Here is an 18,128-nt window from a genome sequence, read left to right as displayed (position 1 = left end):
GCTGAAAGCACACAACTTCTCCTCCTCCCCCACCGACTCACGCTCTTTCCACGCCCGAGCGTGTCCCCTCCTTCAGCGCTCCGCACCGGCGCGTACACGAAGCTCCGCCAACATGGCGCAATACAGTTACGATGAGTCGGGGAACATGGCGGCGACGTTCGCCCTCAGTGTCCTCGTCCTGATCCTCGTACCTTGGACTATCTCTGTTCTTTCACCGAAAAGTGAGTCTACCCCATCCGCTGTATTAGATTCTATCTGACAAGGGGACCTCAGGCAGGAAGCACGTAAACAGAAAGGAAGGATGCACCTGCGCGCCATGCCTCGAGAACCAGCAGCGCCTCAAAAAGCAGATGCCCCGCGTCACCTTCCGCAAGAGGTGCGTCCCCCCTCCTTATAACCCTACTCGTGTCCTAATATCCTCACAGCTATGTGTTTCTTGCCCTTGGTTGGGCTGCCACGGCGGCTCTCGTCTACAAAGTCATCAACGCGACCCCAGGAGAGAGCGTCCTCTATGACCCCTTCGAGATTCTTGGCATTGCAAGGGTGCGTGTGCCTCCTGCCCTCACTTGTTCTCTTACCCATCTCCCTCCTAGGAAGCCACCGAGAAGGAGATCAAATCCCACTACAAGAAGCTGTCCAAGATCTAGTATGTGGCAAGCTATGTGGAAATATACGCGCTAATGCATCCCCAGTCATCCGGATAAGATCAAAGCGACTGCTGAGGAGACCCTTGAAATGATTCAGGATCGTTTCGTCAAGATTACCAAGGCGTACAAAGCGTGCGTCGAATACTCGCCGGTTACTCGGACTCTGCACTCACGCCTTCTTTCAGACTCACGGACGAGGTCACGCGCGAGAACTGGCAGAAGTACAACGATCCAGACGGACCGCAGCAGACCACTGTTGGCATCGCCATTCCTCAGTGGGTCATCGATGCTCAGAACAACATCTACGTCCTCGGTGTCTACGCCGTAGTCCTCCTCGTCGGGCTTCCCTATCTGGTCGTACGTATCCTGCCATTTCGTTACCGTTGCAGGTTTTCTCACCGAAACACAGTACAAATGGTCCACTGCGAACAGCAACAAGACGAAAGACGGCATCCACACCAAGAGCGCCGCCGCGTTCTTCAAGAGCCTCACGGAGACCACCTCGACAGAGCAGCAAATCCTCCAGATCCTCGTCAAGGCCTACCAGTTCGAGCGCACCCCTGTCAAAGGTGCCACCGACAAGGCTTCCGTCCTCAAGGACCTCGAGAAGCACCTCGTCGAGAAGGTTGGTGGCGAGACCAAGTGGGCGAACTGGACAGGGTCGGCGGCCTCCGATGAAAATCAGAAGCGGGCGATCGTTTTGATCTACAGCCACCTCGCACGCCTCGAGATCCCCGACGCGGACTTGAAGAAAGAGCAGGAGCAGCTCTTGCTGGCATCGCCTCTCCTACTGTCGGCCCTCCAAACGATCTCAATCACACGCAGCTGGTACCTCCCAACGGTGGCCATCATCGGGCTCCAGGCGTCCCTTGCGCAGGCTGTCCTCCCTTCGCCGCCGCTGACGGGCTTGGAGCAGCACTTGCTGCAGTACCCTGGTGTGTCGATCAGCGATATCAGGAGCCTCTCGCCCGCCGAGCAGAGCGCGCCCGGGCTCGTCAAGCACCTCGAGGCCGCTGGCGACGCGCGCGCCGCCGACGTCAAGAAGGCGGCAGAGAAGTGGGGCGCGGCCGAGATCGTCGACGCGCGCTTCAAGGTCCTCGGCGAGCGCATCGTCACGCCCTCGGCCATCGTCAACCTCGTCGTCAAGCTGCGCCTTCGGCCGCCCATCAGCGGCGCGCCCGTCAAGCCCGACACCTCCAAAGAGGCCCTCAAGAAGGCCGAGCAGCGCGAGGCCGACTTCCTCGTCGGCAAGTCCGACGCTGAGGATCTCGACAAGGTCGGTGCACCCGAGTCTGGGCTTGCACATGCGCCGCTGTGGCCCCTGCCCCGCAAGCCCGCGTTCTACCTGATTCTCGCCGAGCCAAGGCAGTACAAGATGGTAGTGCCGCCGTTGAAGGTCACAGACGTGCCGTACGCGAGCGACGCGGAGTACAGGTCGTACAAGATCCAGTTCCAGGCGCCGCAAAACGTGGGCGAGTTTCACTGGTCGGTGAGGCTGGTGAGCGACACGTTTGTGGGGGAGTACGAGGAGCAGGATATTGTGGTATGTGTTCGCCTTTCGTACGGCATCTTTTCTGAAGGCTCATCCTTCTCCCTTAGCTCAAGATCGACGACGTCAGCGCCCTCGACGCCGACGAGCGTGGCGACGAGGAGGACGACATCTCCGACCCCGAAGAGGACTCGCTCGCCGGTCAGATGGCAGTCATGCGCGGCCACAAGGTCAAGCCGATTGCGGAGAGTGACGATGACGATGAGAGCAGCACGGACGATGACAAGAGCGACGACAGTGACAGTGATAGCGACAGCGATAGCGATTGATGTGGTTGTTGTTGCTAGCGTAGTCGTTGGGCTTTTGGATTTAATTTATGATCCTACTGGATTTTTCTTCACTGAAGGCCTCTCTGAACACTCTACCCTCTTTGGCCCATCAGCGTTCTTCGCGGGTGTGCCAAATGACAAATGACCGCTACGAGAACAGCCAAGTCCAGGAAGTTCAGCAGAAGATCTGACCGTACTTGATCGTTGCGAAAGGTATCTCTGAGAAGGCGTGAGAATAAGGCGCAAACCATCACCACGTCTTGCTTGCGACCACCATCTTGCACTCCCGTCTCTTGCACAGGGGGCAATTCAGATGGACCAAGAACAGGCAATACCTCCAGAAGAGACTATACTGAGGATGGTGAAGCTGGAGCTGTCCCAGGTCTCTGGGACCGACGCGTCCGCACGTTCCTCAATTGTGGCCTGCGTCCTCGACCAGCTTACGCTCGATATGCTGAACACCATCCCTACTTTTCTTGGGTACGAATCGCTGAATCCAGATGACGCACCGTACTGCATCACGCCGTCCTCGGACCCCGCTGTAGGACTCGGCATGTTCGTGAAAGAGGACCTGACCGAGGGTGATCTCATCCTCGCAGAGCGCCCTCTGGCTATCTTACCTGCATCCGTTCTCGGAGGATTCTCTGAATCAGATCTAGAAGATCTGTTTGACCAGCTCACAGCACTGATGGACGATCGTGCGCGCTCTGCTTTCTTCGCTCTCGCTGATTGCCACAAAGGGCCCTGCCGTGCACTCGGCATCTTCAAGACGAACGGCATAGGTCTGGGCGACGATCTTGTATATCCCGATGACTCTGGCGATTCTGCATACGTTGGTGTATTCGAGCGTGCATCCCGCATCAATCACAGGTAGCGCTGTTCACCAGGGCCAAATACTACTTTACTGACTTCATCTTGCAGTTGCAGTCCGAACGCTGTATATCACTTTGACCTTCAGTCGTTCTGCCTGGTGGTTCGCGCCATCCGGCACATATCCAAAGGCGAAGAGATCTTCATCTCGTACAGCGAAACACTTCTGCAAGCTGCCACAAGGCGTCAGAATTCATTGCAGGACTATGGCTTCCGCTGCGCCTGCCCTGCATGTGCGATGTCAGATATCTCCGATGCACATCGCGCCAGGATCGGGTCCGCGCGACCTGTAGACTTGCGCACGCCGCCCGAAGAGATTGTCGCCATCAGCGGTGAGCAAGTATGGCTGATAGAGCTCGAAGGTCTGCAGATGTTGGGCCAATACGTCGAAAACGCCCTCTTTCTTATTGTCGCCTACACCGCGCTCGAGGATCCGGCACGCGCGGCCGTATACGAGGACAAAGTCAGGTGCTGGGAGATCGCCATCCGCGGGGAGCACGCCAACTTTGACAACATCGAGCTAGCGAAGAGAGCGGGACTCCGTATAGCAGCAGCTGCAAGGAACGATGATACATAACTGGCTATAGCGCGGCCGTAACTCCTGCGTTGGGAATCAGCCTCGCCTTCCCATCTTCCGCATTCTTCAGCGCGGTCGAACCAATTTTCCCCGAATACCCCGTCTCCCGCATCCACATCTCTAGACTTTTCGTCCCCGGATGCACGCTCCTTACCCACTCCATGTCCCGCTTCACCAGCCCGTCCCGCCAAAGGCTCCAGAACCCTGAAAAGCTCTCCGCGATAGTTGTCGTCGTTGGATTTTCCGCATTCGCTGCCGACCTCTCCTCATTCGCTATCGGCCTCTCCTTTCCAAAAAAGCACGCCAGCCACTCCTCGATACTAAGTCGGACGTGCACAGCAGGCTGCCCCGTGACGCGGCTGAACGTCTCGACGAGATCGTCCCACCCAATTATGGCGCTCGCAATGCGCAGCTCGGCACCGGAGGTCGTGGCACGATTGTCGAGGACATACCGCGCCCACCAGCCGAGGTCGTCGAGCGCAATCATCGGCATACGACCGTCGCCAATGGGCGAGGCGAAGACGCACGTGCCGTCAGCGCGACGAGTGAGGGGACCACATAGAGGCTGGGAGTAGGTGTTAGTACGAGTGGACAATGTGCGAACAGAAGTAGCTCACATAATTCAGCATCTCCATGTATACACCGGACGAGATGGCTGTCCAAGCCAAACCATCGACATCGTCGCTCGAGGGTTGAGAGCGAAGGATTTCGTAGAAGGCGCCCTTCGCGTCGTGGTGCTCCGTCTTGTATCTCGTCGCGTAATTTCCGAGCTGGCGTGCGCGTCAGCGTCTACACACTCGTATGCACGATGGTGGCCTAGCACACCTTCAGCCCATAATCAAGCCCACTCCAGATGAGATGACGCATCGTCGCCGTCCGTCTGGCGGCTTCGTAAATCTTGATGGCAGAGAAGAGTTCCCTGCGCGCCCCAACAGTGTACGTGTCCGTATTCACGAAGACAGCGTAGCAGTCCTCCATAGCCGCCGCGACGTCTCGTGGATTATCGAAGCGCCCTGTCAATAACTGGGCGTCCAAGGCAGAGACATGATCATGGCGCCAAACACACCTTGCACGCACTCGACCCCCCTCCTTGTCAGCTCCTGCGCTCGACGGCTCATCGGGTCGCGCGTAAGGACGCGCACGGAGTAGGGTGTGGGAATTCCATCATCTCCTGGCTTCAAAATCGCAGGGACGACATGCATCCCCCTTCGTATCTCATCAGCTTAAACAAGCGCCTTGCCAGCGGGCAGAAAATCACCCACTGTGCGCCCGTCCCTCCAATCACCAGAACACGTTTGGGAGTCGATGCCATGTCGCTGAATGGTCCTCAGGTTCCCACTTACCACAAACCTAGCTTTATACCAACATAATTCCTAGGCAGCGGCGGTGGCGCGCGGCCGGGCGATGCTCCTCACTCCTGCCGGGACGATCGCTCTTCCCTGGACGCCGCCCGTGGCCCTGCAACTGAAGCTCATTGTAGCCTTCCCTCCAACGCACCTTCCAGAAAGCCCGTCGGCTTCTTAGATGCGATCCTATAGACGCTCGAAGAGACGATCCTATACAACCTCGGGTCCTCCGATCGACGTCAGTCCCCCGGTCTTGTTGCGCCGCCGGCAGTGATTAAATATGCAGAGTACACCATCGGTCGGGCCTACCCTGTGCCCGTGACACAGAGAAAGCGGGACAAGCCACTAAACATGAAGTCCGTCGAAGGTTGAGGAATCGTCACGCCCCTACAATGAGCGGCGTCGACAAGAATGGACAAGAGGAAAATCAGCCTAAGTGAGGGTGTTGATCTCCAAAGCGCCGCAAGCGGTAAGTCATAGCTCCCGAGGCGCTAGACGGATTATCAAGCGCGGTATACGGATAACCAAATGCGATGGGCGGATTTCCGGGCGCGGCATCGCATAGAATGTCAGGCAGTTCATTCCAGACATACATTACGGCAAGAACGGCCTCAGTCATAGTACAGCTCGGCGAGGCAGGAGATCGTGCGAGAGCGCTTAAGATACCAGCTCTCCACATGCTTCTGCGCAGGAGTATAGGGATCCTACCCGACAAATTAGTGTTTGTGTGATATGACGGTAATGACCACGTACCGGACGCAGCTCGGCCACAAGCGCGAGCCTTTTCTCCAGCTTATCTCTAAGCACTCCGGTTGGCTTCTATGAGAGAAGACGCGGTCAGAGGAGTCCACATAGGGAGCCATAACCCAGCCCACCATCCTATACATCACATCCCGCAGCTTAAGCTCCTCCAGATACAACAACGCCATCTCCCGCGAGCGCGCCTTGAACTCGTACCCCCTCTTGTGGCGCCGCCGCTCCTCCTGCTGATCCAGATACCGATGCCAATTTACCCATCGTGAGTACTCTTCTTCCTCCACAATTGGATGCATGGTCCCAGCGTGCAACGCGGCCCAGGACTCGCGGCTCTAGTGTAAAAACGGCGTTAGCGATCGCACGAATCACGAACGCCTAAGGTCACCTTCGAATGTTCGCCAGCAGAGGCATGCGACAGCGCATCCGAGATATGGCGCTCGCGCGTGCTCAGCTCAATGGAGTACTCCAGACCAACCCATTCCTCCGAGTCGTCGGCGACAGCAGGCGTAGAAGCGGCGGCGGAAAAGTCCAGGGTACCCGAGAAGTCATCGCCGGGAGGTTCTTCATACTGAGAGATTCTTAGTATGTCGATCGTTACACCTTACGAGCGGGAAGAATGTCACAAATGGAAGAACATAGGAAACGGGAAGAACACCAGATGAGGGAGAATTGGACAATGAACTCACGATGCGGCGTTCCGGCTTCTTGCCTTCCCTAACTTCGGGCGAGTGCAAGGGAGGCGGGGTGTCGTCACGAAATTCGCCAAGGCCAGAATGTGCGAAGGAACAGAGCGAGTCGAAGGAGTGCGATTCGTTGTTCGCGATATCGGGAGTCAGAGGTGGCGTCAGATCGAGGTCAGAGCCAGAGGAGGCAGTGTCGTGTTGAGCAGGCGCTTGTGACGAGGTGATTTGAGCAGGAGACCCGAGAGGGCCCTTGGCGGGTCCGTGTACGAAGCCTTTGCCGCTGCGAGAGTTACGAGGTTCGAACAAGGACGAGAGCCGACGATTAGTAGACAGAGAGTGCTGCTGGTCGCCAGGGCCGAAGTTATCAAAGTATTCATCGTGTCGAGGAGAGTAAGGCGAGGTTTTCGCAAAGAACGAGGCGAGTGTGTTCAAGGCAAGACCATTGATGCTGCGAATGCGCGCGAACAGGCCAGCGGAGTTAGGATCAGAGCCAGAGTTGCTGCTGGCACGGCGTTGTTCGCGCTCAGAGTAAAAACTCTTGTCGTTCATATCGTTTCTGCGAGACTTTGTCAAGTGGGCGAGGTCGCCGAAGGCGAAGATGGTGGTTGAGGACAAGGCGTTTGCTGCCTCTACGTCATTGCATTGGTTCCACGCGACGCGTTTGTCACGTGCGTCTCACGCTTTGCCACGTGGTTAGCTTTAACAGAAAGCATCAAAATCTTGGAATCTGAAGTGGCAAGAGCATGACGAATATATTAAGGTAGTAAGAGGGGTCGTACACCTAGGCTACATGATCCAGAACAAGAGGCTACAACAAGGCGAAGTGAATACATATGTCCCCACTGGGTCATGAAGGCGTCTCGACGGCTATCGCAGCATGTCCTGATGGGGGCTTGAAGAATGGTATAGTGCGGATATTCTCCGGCGCTGGTCCACTTGCTTCGAGCTGCTTGCGCCCTCTGTCGGTCTGAAGTTTATATGATGGGTAAGCAGTCAGACCAGGAAGAAAAGCCTTGATGACGCACGATGCCGGAGCTTGCCATGCCGCGCTCCAGGCCCTCAAGCAGGGTGCATGCCTTGCAGAGGTCGTTACTGGACATGTATCCACAGCGCTTACATGTTTCTATACGTGGGTGTCAGCGTTAACTACACACCGAAGGCGCGAGAGGAATAAGATACGCACGCTGTGACTTCTGCGTCGCCTTGACCTCCTCGCGGATCTCAAAGGCCTCGCCCGAGTGTATGATATCAATGATAGCGCTGGGCCGAGCCGCCTCAAGGTCTTTGAGAAAGACGCGGGCATGACCTCGATACGCGTCCGGGGAATAAATGCACTCTGTCGAGAAGTAGTCGAGCTTCTTGAAGTAGGCGTACCTAGTCAAAGGAAGAGAGGTCAGCATGTCAGCTCGGCGAAGGGAGGTGTAACACGCACATGACAATCTCCTTCTCATACGCATACTTGAAAGGCTTGGATCGCTTGATGGTATCCTCGCCCTGGGTGCAGATCGACGTACACCGCCCCAGGCGTGCGATATCACCACGCATGACTAGTTTGTCTCATGAGCACCGTATGCCGCCGTGAACAAGAGAATACGCACTATTCATCAGCACAGTCTCTGCTATATCATCCGCATTGTGCCCAGTCACGATGTGGTCGACGTGGAGCATGGCAGCACCGCGATCGAGCGCCTGCCGCCTGAAGACACCGCAGAACGTGCAGTTGTTCTTCTTGCCAACCTGTGAGACGATGCGGTCCATGGTCCAGCCGTATAGCTCGTCGTAGGATAGGATCTTCAGCGGCATGTCGTACTGCTGTTGATTTCGCTTGACTGTCTGGCAGATGTCTTCAGTCAGAGGAAAGCGTCGTATCACACGACTGTACAGACGCACCTCCAATGAATCATCCCGATACCCCATGATCCCTTCGTCGATCGACAGAAGGAACAGATCGAGCCCATAATCATAGCGCTCATTCAGTGTCTTCAACACATACGCCAACACCGTCGAATCTACCGCACTTCATCAGCTACAATCCTTCCACCCATCCTGATACAACCACGCACCCTTCCCCCCAGATGCCCCAATCGCTACACGATCCCCTCTCTGGAACAACCTCGCATCCACGATCGTATTATGCACCTCCGTCTCGAACACATAGAAGAAGCAGTCCTTGCAGATCTGCTGCCCCGTCTTCGGCCGCCTCAAAATCGCCTTCGCAGCCTTGCACAGCGCGCAGGACTTGGGGGCCATACTCCTGCTTATGTGTGTGGGGATGCGGTGTGTGGAGGTTCAGGAAAGACATTAGCGCCCGTGTGGCGTGCCGCCGGCGATCCCGGCCCGTGGTGGCGATCGCCGGGAAAAATCAACATGTCACGCGTGACGGCGCCGCATCTTGTTGAATTCCGACGACGATCAAGCCGAGGGTGGACATCGTGCGATTGTGAACGCGGAGAGAACATTGATATCGATGGAGGAGGTACATCTGAAGTGGATGGCAGAGGCCATGAACATGGTACAAAATTTGGCTATAATACAGAAAATGAATAGCTGATTATCGTAGGCCCAAGAAGCACTGGACGCTGGTGAAGTCCCCGTGGGCTGTATATTCGTCAGAGACAACAAGATCATCGCCTCTGCACGAAATAGAACGAATGAGCTAAGAAATGTAGGGTCTTTGTTCTCTTTGCGGCGTCCTTTCACTCATTCCCCACAGGCGACACGCCACGCCGAACTGGAGGCAATCGACCGCATCCTAGCAGACAAGACGCTAACCCCAGAAATTTGCGAGTACCCACTTGATACGACGACCCTATACGTGACAGTTGAGCCGTGCATCATGTGTGCATCTGCGCTCCGGCAGCTGGGGATCAAGGAGGTCTTTTACGGCTGCGGAAACGATAGGTTTGGTGGTTGCGGGAGCGTGTTGGGGGTGAATGAGAGGTAGATCTCGAGGCCAATGAATTATCTCGGGATTCCAGAGGCTGATCGCTTGGGTACAGTGTACCTCATCCCAAGCATCCAGCCTATCGAGCGCACCCTGGCTATCTCCGCGAGGAGGCAATAATGATTCTGCGCCGCTTCTACGTGACGGAGAACACCAATGGTTAGTCCCTTCTATTTCTTCCTTGCATATTGCTAACATTGTGTTAGCCCCCAATCCTCGATCCAAGGCCAACCGCGTCCTGAAGACAGACATCCCGCCTCTCACCAAGGCCGGTAAAAATGGTGGCACCTCGAGCAATTCAAGGGCGTGAACCCTCGTCCTTAGCGCAGTTCATTGACATTCGGATTGACTGGCACGGCGGCGCCTATGGGGAACCTTCTACGCCTTTCTCTCGCAATACACAAGCTCGCCGATTCGAAGTATAGACGCCAACCCAAGCGGTTCACCCTGCATAGCCACGGACGGCCGACATGCAACTGCGATCGTGATATGCAGCTACGACCTCCGCCGGTGATACCATGTACCCTGTGCCACCGCGGCGCCCTTCGATGCGGGCTTCTCATCGTCAACGCCGCCGAGCGCGACGATCTAGCGCGTGCGCCGCCGACGCGTAGATCCCGAGATGCGGCGCTTGGTAGTTGCACAAAAGGACGCCCTGCGCTCTTGTACCCTTCACCTTTCCACAATTCCCGATCCAAGAGCCACCTGTTTCCCTTACATCTGTTCTTTTCTACTCTCGACATGCCTGACGCTCCCACTCTCAACCCGACCAAGAAACTCATCCTCGTCATCGGGGCGACTGGCGCCCAAGGAACTCATGTCATTCGCAAACTTCTGGAGCCTTCCTCCTCCGGCGTACCTTCTCCCTACGTCGTACGCGCCCTGACGCGCGATTGCACCCACCGCCGAGCCCGCGATCTGGAGGCTGAAGGCGTCGAGCTTGTTGAAGGTAAGACGGCCCTTCTAACTCACCGTACCTCTACCCAACCTATTTTGTTCGCCGTGCTGAGCCACTGACCTCGCAGGCTCCGTCGAAAATCTATCTGTCATCGCCCGCGCCCTCAAAGGCTGCTACGGCGCCTTCGTCAACCTCGACACCTACGCCCTCGGCGCAGAGGGCGAGATCCACACCGCGATCCGCATTTACGAGGAAACCTGCCGCACGCCTGGCTTCCAGCACCTCATCTGGAGTGGTTTGGATTACGGGAGCAAGGTAAGGCTCGCCTGAGTCTAGGGCCGAAGATGAGTCAGGAAGTGCTGACCGTAAGAGTCTTGTAGCTCGGAAGCTTCGACCCCATGTATGCTTGCGAGCAACAGGATGCGAAGGGGATCGTGACCGACATTCTGCGTGGGCAACCCGCGAATAATCCGGCGTGGACCGCATTGACTTCCGGTGTGTACATGGAGATGTTGAACACGGTTAGTCTTACCCTCATACTCATCCGCACATACCGCATATACATGAACTGACCACCCACCCCATAGCCCGTCTGCGGCCCCCTCCATCGCACGTCGGATGGCACAACGGTCTTCGCTCTCCCGCTCGGCAACGGCACCATGCCCATGATTGCCCTCGCCGACCTCGCCTGGTGGGCCCGCTATTCGCTGGACCACCCTACGCTTTCGGCCGGGAAAGAGTTCTGCATTGCCAGCGATATGGTCTCCGGAGATCGTGTGGCACGCGCATTCGCCGATACTTCAGGCCTGCCGGCAATGTATCTGCCTTTCAGCCTGGACGAGTGGTTCGAGTGCATGGAGAGGACAGACGCCCCGCTTGTCCACGGGGCGCCTCTGGTACACGGAACGCCCGACGGGATGAATGATACGACGATCCGCGGATGCTTCACGGGTTTCTGGCATTTGTGGCACGACGATGTGGTGCAGAAGGACATGGAATGGATTCGAGGGGTGCATCCGGGGACGCTGTCGCTCGAGAAGTGGATGACAATAACCGGGTACACGGCAGCTCCCAAGAAGGATGTGCTGAAGAACGTGGAGGATGGCAAGGGCAGAATTCGGGTCAATCGCGAGCGTGCGAGGGAGGTGATAGAAGCGCACATCTATGGGACAAGGGATTCGAGCCGAATGTGAAATCGTTTCGGGCCCTTCCTTACGGTGCCACCATCGCACGCCAACAGGTTACATGTACACTTTGTCAGTTCACGCAAGCGCTATGTAGTCGTACCGTATACTATATGTACCAATCCATCTAGACGTGCCGAACGCACGCACAGAACCGCGAGAGACAGAAAGCATAGCATATACAAGTAAATTATATCAAGCGGGGAAGAAAGAACGTATTGGACATCCGAACCTGAAGCGTCCCCAACGAGTGGTGATGACACGACGGCGAGCAGCATGCGCCGTGCATCAGTCGAGTCGAACGAGTGATAATCCCCATTGCATAGAATTCCAAGGCTAGGAAGGACCTGTAGTGCTCCGCGATTAATCCAAACAACATAGCGAGAAACGGAAAGTGATAGATCAAGGTCGTAAATAGGTGGTCAACGTCGTGAGGTTATGGCGGGTACTGTCATGAGGGTAGGCGCGTCGGGTCCAATTTTGATGTCCAGGACTGCAGCTCCTTGAGGTTAGGTGCTGCTAGGGCATGCGAGTTGGACGCCGTGAATAGTGTGAAGGAGTACGGTTTCTGTAGTGAATCGTCAGCGACGGCGACAGAAGCAAGGGTGTACGACACTCACCCCCAGAAGGGCCTCCTTCGCAGGGTCTGCCTCGACATTGACGCCGGAGAGGCTGACGATGCCGACCTCCTCGAGCTCGTTCGAGCTTGTGTAGATGTGCAAGTATGGTCTTCTGAGCACAAACCACCGCTTCTCCCACTGTCCTTGGACGGCGTCAGTGAGGATGTGAAGGTAGCCCTTCTTTGTTGCGCCATCGCTAAGAGTACGTCAGCCATTGTCGAAACGCGCTTGCTAGAGTGCACATACGTCCGTGGGATAAGCTTAGTTTCTGACACGAGCTTCAGGCCATCAAGGGACTCGTCGTACTTTTTGGACGTCTGGGAAGCATCGTCGTCGTCGCGGGGATCTTGACTTAGTACGATCTGGTACAAAAATGTCAGCATAAAACCAGATACGCATGAGGGCTCTTAGCACTGACCTCGCCCTTATGGCCAAATTGTCGTTGCCACAACTCGACCGACTTCCGTATCAAATCGTCTGCTCGCCATGCCAGCGAATCTGCCTGTATGGGCCGATTTGGGAGCGTCGCAAGGATGACACGGATAGCCTGCACGTCTGCTGCACGTCGCTCGGTAGACACTAGGCGGTAATAGTCCTCCACCACCGATATGCCTCGCGGTCGCCACGTCGTGAGCGTCTCCTCTCCGCGCACGTACTTCTCCGACGTGTCCAGTCGCCAGAGGTCCTTGGCCGACCGTGTCAGGGGAGGCGACAGACGCACGTTGAAGAGGTTACTCGTCTTCGACAGCACCTTGCTCGACCCGAGGAACGAGAGGAACTTCGATGGCGGGCGCGCGTCTCGGGTCTGCATCGTGATGGCGATATCCATGTCGAAGTTGACCGGCTCCGCGCAAGTATCAATCGCCACCGACCACTGCAGGCGCAGCAATATTCGCTGGCTCGACGACGTCACGCGGTTGAGCAGCGTCGAGTTATGAATGCTCGAGTCCCAGAGGGCCTCGCCGACTAACATGCCCGTGCCGTCTGGCCTAAACTCTACATGCTGATCCGCGAGTAATGGCAGCGTAACCAGTGCCTTCGACGTCGATTCGTGGACACGCCCCCTGCCGTCTAGCAGGCGAACATTGCCCACGCGAATTTTGGTGAACTCCAGCCAAGGAAGCTGCTGGCCAGAATTTGAGGCAAGTGAGAGCTTGATCCGTCGCTGTAGACCCTGGTGCAGGCAGAACGACCCTGGGTCGAGAGCGTTCTGCGCAACCACAGGAACCGGCGCGTATTGACCATCTGGAGCCAGCTCGCAGACCTGCACCCATGCCACGACGTCGTGCTGTTGCTGCACCACGAAGTCGTTCTCTGAGCGACGCATGAGGGGCAAGCCTGAGCCTGATCGCGAGTCCGAGGACGACGAGGGCGTGGCAGAGCCGGACGTCGAGGGATAATGCCTTTGTTCCCGCATCTCGTCCCAGCGCTCGAGACGCTCGACGTACGTCGGCCGCACGGAAGCAAAGAACTCGATGGGCGCATACCCTGTCCGCAAATGCGTGAGGGTCTTGGAAGTGGCGACGATGGAGAAGCTTCTCCTGAACTTGAGATCCGACAAGGAGTTGTCGTCCAGGTCGATGGCATTCGAGGGGAACACCTCCTCGGCTGTGATAGCCGGGCCCACGAAGGATGATAGGCGAACCTGCAGGTGCACGGCCGAGAAGTCGATCGACGAGAGGCCCTTGACGTTGTCGACAGTGACAAAGAAGCTGAGTTTCGTGCCGGGTGGCACGGTGCCAGGAACAGGCGAGGACGACCGCCCATTGGTGCCGTTGCTATATCTTGGCGAGACAACAACGTTGACCAGCTTGATGTCGATCCTGCACGACCCAATCGCCTCCGACGTATAACGGCAGAATATGGGAACGACAGAGGTAGACGATAGACGTCGTGATAGCGGTGCGAGCGACACGAGTGCATTGCCAATGAATGAGTACTCCGGGGGAGGTGAGTCGTAGAATGGTTCGTCAGACGAGAAGTGTTGCGTGTAGGAGGGTCGGTCGATGTATGTCGTGAGGTTTCGCATGCGCTGTATTTGCTGCTGCATGCGATCTAGCGACCAACAGTAGATGGCGTTATGCCTACTGTCTAGGACCTTCACCGCTACTGTCGGCTGCGTCGACGACGTCAGCCTCGGGTCAGACACATCGCCGAACTGGTCTAAGCCCGCGATAGTGTCAACCGCAGATGCAGGTGCAGCCAATGATCCGCCCGCAGAGATGGTAAAGTTGTAGGTGACGTCCTTGCCCAGCTCCTTGCTATGATGCCTCGTCAGCACATGGGAGACAGTAGGAAGTGGCAAGAGGTCGTACCTAATGATATTGGCCTCCTTGACAAGAACTGCATTCGACAAGACGACCTCAGCCATAGAAAAAGACCTATGCGCCCGCCACTTGTCCAACACCTTCCTAATCAGCCTCAATTGCCGCGCCGAATAGATAACCGGCTCAAACTCCATCGCCTCCGTATCCGTCTCCCCCCTCGCCCGCGCGTCGATCAGCCGCTTCATCTGCATCTTCACCAGACGCAGCTGGTGCTCCATATGGTCCTTCTCGACCTTCAGGTCCTCCGCCTCCGGGTCCGGCGACATGGTCATCAGCCGGTTCTCCAGGTGGTTCTGCGCCTCCCTCAGGTTGCCGTCGACCTCCGGCGACCCCAAGCTCGGCGTGACCTCTACACTCGTATCATCCGTCGCGTCACTGGAGAATGGACGCCCAGGATCGCTCCAGATGTCGTCTGGCTGGCTGAGGCTCATGCTGCTCTCCGGGCGTGGCTTCGATACGTGGTCGCGCATGGTTTTGACTTTCGCGATCTTCTCGAACAGCTTGTTGAGGTCCTCATCAGGCAGACTATCGAGCGCGGGGTCCAATCCAAGGCGCGCAAGGGCTGCCTCCCGCTTTGCGAAGTTCCAGTCGACGTCCACGGCGTCGTTCGACGATACGGACGTTGCGCCGTCGGCGGCGCCGTTGGCTTGAGCCTCCAGGTCCGCGGCGGAGATACTCTGCGAAAGCTGATGCTTCTGTGCAGCGCGATCCCGAAGTTTGCGAACTTCTTCGGGGTTGTTGAAGCGGAAGACGTGGTTGTCACCTGTCGACAATGTTCAGCACGATGACCCATACAGAGCAATTCGTCGCATACCAAGGATGATACGGTAGCCCGAGCGGAGTTTGTAGCCTTGGCCTGGCGCGATTTGCTTCCCGTTCAAGAAGGTAACACTGTCCGGCATGGCGTGCAGATGGACCTTGCCATCGTCGTTCTGGAAGTAGCAATGCTCCTCCATGATGTTCTCGCCACTAAGACGGATAGCAGCAGGTTTCTCGCTGTCCAGTCGACCGACCTGTACACTATTATAAACGTGATTCAGTGATTTGAGACGTGCGACATACCATGGTCTGCCCAGGCTTGAGCTGGTAGATCAAACATTCGCTCATAAGAGGATCCTCATTCTAAAAACCAGTTTAGTGATTCATTGCGCGGTTCAGCAAAGTACGACCCACCAAGTTGACCAAATGAGGCATCTAAAATCATCCATCAGTACCACTTCATCCTGCCAGAAATTCCAACGCACCTTCTTCGGCGTATGCACGCCCACCAAATTCTTCTCCACCGTAATCCCCAGTTCCTCCAACGCCTGCTCCCGCTCCTTCTGCACCGCCTGTGTCCTTTCCATCTTCTCCTCCCACGTCTCATTCAAGCTCTGCATCAGCTTCTCGCTCGTCTCCATCTGCTCCTGCAGCTGTGCCTTCGTCACCGTCCGCAGCTCGCCCTCCTTCGTCTGGTACGTGACCTTCTGCTGCTCGGGCGGCACCGTCGGATCGAACGTCGCCTCGCTCGACGCGCCCTGCACACGCGCGCGCAGCATCTCGAGCTCCTCCTTCAGCTCGCGCACCAGCTTCGCGTTCGGGTCCTCGTTGATCACGGCCTTGTTCTTGATCTTCTTGGCCTGGTCGGCGTAGCGGAGTGTACTCAGTGTCTCCTCGTAGTCGGCGGGGGCGATGGCTGCGATCATGGCCGTCTTGGAGTTACCACCCAGGGAGTCTTTCAGCAGCCAGGTTAGGACCTGCAGCAATTTGGTCAGTAACAGCATCCTATGATACAGAAAGGTACTGACAGAGTCACGATACGGAATGAAGTCCTCGGCTTTGCCCTTCTTGCCCTTCTTCGCTGGTGCGCCGGCATGCTCTCCGGCCGAAGCTAGGGCAGCAATGACTTTACCAAGCGTAGTCAGAGACTTGTTGATGTTCGCTCCTTCCTTGAGACGCTGGCCCGTTGCTCCTGTCGAGTTGGCTCGCTCGGAACCAGCCAAATCAATCAAGCTGCCGTATGTCAGCCACAGTTCTGCTATATGCGCACCCCACGTACTTGATGCGCGAGACCTTCTCCGTGTCCATGTTCGTCTCGACATCATGTCGCTTGGTGGTGAGCAGCAGCGTGAACACAGCGTGGGAACGCGAGGATCTATAAAGATGTTCAGTGGCGCGGAGGCGAATCGCAGTTCAGACGCACGTCTCGTTCATGTTCGTCGCAGCGACTGTTCGGGCTTTGTTACCCTCGTCCATGAGCGTCATCATCTCCTCGTAGCTGTTCACCATAAGCTTAGACAGGTCCTCGACGTACGGACCGAGGCTAGGGTGTTCTCGCACACGGAGGTTGCCCGTGTTCTTGGGGTTGAGAAGGTCGCGCACTTTCTCGTTGTAAATCTGCGCGAGTGTCAATTAGAGGTCTTGGGTAGGAGGTAGGTTCAAACGCACCTCGATGTACGATACTTCGACAGTAAAGTCGATATTGGGATCGGCGGCCTTGCGCGAAGCGACGCGCTCGAACAGCTCCATACATGTCTGGGGGATGATACCCTTATCGGGACCGTCTGAAGGGGTGTTCAGGAGGGGGGGAATGACAGAGAGGACGCATACATACAGCCCATCATACTGAATGAGCATGTCAGCAAGTGCCTCAATCAAAGTAGCCAGCCACGCACCTATAAGACTTGCCGGATCCTTCCCCATGTCAGAGCACATCTAATCTCTACCCGTGGCAACACACCTGTCTGTCCGTCTACCCAACCGTCAATCACGCGCAAAGGGACGACAGCACAACCCACTCACAAGCCATGATACAAGTATTGAACCCCGCAAATCCGTGGTCCAGCAGCTCCCTCCCCAGATCATCGAAGAGCGTCTTCTGCGAGCAGTACCCCGGCTCGTCGCGCGGGCCCGCGCTCCAGTAGCTCTTGTCGAAGCTGAACGCCATCGTCTTGCGCTCCGTCGCGCGCTTCGTGTCCTGCGACGAGCCGGCCTCGGGCGGATCGAGGAACGTCTGGTTCCCCTGCATGCGGATGAGCGGCTTCGCGCCGCGGGCGAGCTCTGCGCGCTGTGATCAGCAAACCGGCCCATGCGCTCTGCGGACGCGCGCACCTCTCGAGTTCAGCGGCCTACATCGCACGACGACCTTGATATTTCCATCGCCACCGTCCGACATTGCGAGTGCTGAGAGAGGGGGTACGAGTGTGGGGTATTTGTAGGATTCCCAGAGCGCGGCAAGCGCAGAGGGTTGTTGGGTGTCGGTAAACTTGTACGCGGATTAACGCGCGCGCCGACGAGCTACGCGGCCTGTTGAAGCGCGCTGCGCGGTCTAGGGGATGAGATAAATGAACTCGGAAAATTTAGAGAGAGGATATATGTGCGAGAGCGCAGAGCTGACAAGCAGCGCGCGGTAGGAGGACAAGGTACAATCTGTTTGCACGTGTTTGCGAAACGAACTTCACTTGCGATGTCCTGCTAAT

General features: G+C 56.7%; 8 protein-coding genes across 8 annotated transcripts; 4 read left to right on the top strand and 4 right to left on the bottom strand.

Moving 5' to 3' along the window:
• The first annotated feature begins 11 nt into the window (after positions 1-11).
• On the top strand, positions 12-2,572 carry SCHCODRAFT_02624702 (DnaJ-domain-containing protein). Its single transcript, XM_003038282.2, has 8 exons — positions 12-221; positions 274-376; positions 426-543; positions 594-646; positions 693-779; positions 833-1,004; positions 1,057-2,190; positions 2,247-2,572. Exons 1-8 carry the CDS (start codon positions 146-148, stop codon positions 2,463-2,465), a joined length of 1,962 nt encoding a protein of 653 aa, XP_003038328.2. The 5' UTR covers positions 12-145; the 3' UTR covers positions 2,466-2,572.
• Positions 2,573-2,767: 195 nt separating this feature from the next.
• On the top strand, positions 2,768-3,952 carry SCHCODRAFT_02541064 (SET domain-containing protein). Its single transcript, XM_003038281.3, has 2 exons — positions 2,768-3,335; positions 3,387-3,952. The coding sequence occupies exons 1-2, from the start codon at positions 2,779-2,781 to the stop codon at positions 3,910-3,912; spliced, it is 1,083 nt and encodes a 360-aa protein (XP_003038327.1). The 5' UTR covers positions 2,768-2,778; the 3' UTR covers positions 3,913-3,952.
• On the bottom strand, positions 3,449-5,316 carry SCHCODRAFT_02624698 (NAD(P)-binding protein). Its single transcript, XM_003036926.2, has 5 exons — positions 5,175-5,316; positions 4,979-5,118; positions 4,738-4,925; positions 4,530-4,682; positions 3,449-4,477 (listed from the first exon to the last, which is right to left on the bottom strand). The coding sequence occupies exons 1-5, from the start codon at positions 5,222-5,224 to the stop codon at positions 3,917-3,919; spliced, it is 1,092 nt and encodes a 363-aa protein (XP_003036972.1). The 5' UTR covers positions 5,225-5,316; the 3' UTR covers positions 3,449-3,916.
• A 459-nt stretch (positions 5,317-5,775) lies between these two features.
• SCHCODRAFT_02541058 (uncharacterized protein) lies at positions 5,776-7,307 on the bottom strand. Its single transcript, XM_003036925.3, has 5 exons — positions 6,701-7,307; positions 6,400-6,582; positions 6,134-6,346; positions 6,012-6,077; positions 5,776-5,962 (listed from the first exon to the last, which is right to left on the bottom strand). Exons 1-5 carry the CDS (start codon positions 7,244-7,246, stop codon positions 5,870-5,872), a joined length of 1,101 nt encoding a protein of 366 aa, XP_003036971.1. The 5' UTR covers positions 7,247-7,307; the 3' UTR covers positions 5,776-5,869.
• Positions 7,308-7,430: 123 nt separating this feature from the next.
• On the bottom strand, positions 7,431-8,979 carry SCHCODRAFT_02624691 (uncharacterized protein). The gene is made up of 7 exons (XM_003036924.2): positions 8,761-8,979; positions 8,588-8,706; positions 8,296-8,530; positions 8,130-8,244; positions 7,881-8,071; positions 7,723-7,820; positions 7,431-7,664 (listed from the first exon to the last, which is right to left on the bottom strand). Exons 1-7 carry the CDS (start codon positions 8,945-8,947, stop codon positions 7,545-7,547), a joined length of 1,065 nt encoding a protein of 354 aa, XP_003036970.1. The 5' UTR covers positions 8,948-8,979; the 3' UTR covers positions 7,431-7,544.
• A 124-nt stretch (positions 8,980-9,103) lies between these two features.
• On the top strand, positions 9,104-10,144 carry SCHCODRAFT_01115750 (cytidine deaminase-like protein). Its single transcript, XM_003038280.1, has 5 exons — positions 9,104-9,209; positions 9,258-9,362; positions 9,411-9,637; positions 9,697-9,800; positions 9,848-10,144. Exons 1-5 carry the CDS (start codon positions 9,165-9,167, stop codon positions 9,949-9,951), a joined length of 585 nt encoding a protein of 194 aa, XP_003038326.1. The 5' UTR covers positions 9,104-9,164; the 3' UTR covers positions 9,952-10,144.
• A 238-nt stretch (positions 10,145-10,382) lies between these two features.
• SCHCODRAFT_02700924 (NAD(P)-binding protein) lies at positions 10,383-11,732 on the top strand (the record flags this gene model as incomplete). Its single annotated transcript, XM_003038279.1, has 4 exons — positions 10,383-10,590; positions 10,667-10,854; positions 10,920-11,060; positions 11,127-11,732. 4 exons carry the CDS (start codon positions 10,383-10,385, stop codon positions 11,730-11,732), a joined length of 1,143 nt encoding a protein of 380 aa, XP_003038325.1.
• Positions 11,733-12,087: 355 nt separating this feature from the next.
• SCHCODRAFT_02276863 (kinesin-domain-containing protein) lies at positions 12,088-18,075 on the bottom strand. Its single transcript, XM_003036923.2, has 18 exons — positions 17,761-18,075; positions 17,452-17,709; positions 17,390-17,401; positions 17,325-17,343; positions 17,264-17,274; positions 17,098-17,213; positions 16,853-17,046; positions 16,709-16,804; positions 16,458-16,662; positions 15,915-16,406; positions 15,844-15,864; positions 15,733-15,792; positions 15,485-15,683; positions 14,659-15,433; positions 12,762-14,604; positions 12,590-12,705; positions 12,344-12,539; positions 12,088-12,291 (listed from the first exon to the last, which is right to left on the bottom strand). Exons 1-18 carry the CDS (start codon positions 17,822-17,824, stop codon positions 12,175-12,177), a joined length of 4,794 nt encoding a protein of 1,597 aa, XP_003036969.1. The 5' UTR covers positions 17,825-18,075; the 3' UTR covers positions 12,088-12,174.
• Between the last annotated feature and the right edge of the window lie 53 nt (positions 18,076-18,128).

The sequence above is a fragment of the Schizophyllum commune genome (assembly GCF_000143185.2).
Source record: "Schizophyllum commune H4-8 unplaced genomic scaffold SCHCOscaffold_5, whole genome shotgun sequence".
NCBI lineage: Eukaryota > Fungi > Basidiomycota > Agaricomycetes > Agaricales > Schizophyllaceae > Schizophyllum > Schizophyllum commune.
This window is presented reverse-complemented; position numbering and strand designations above follow the sequence as displayed.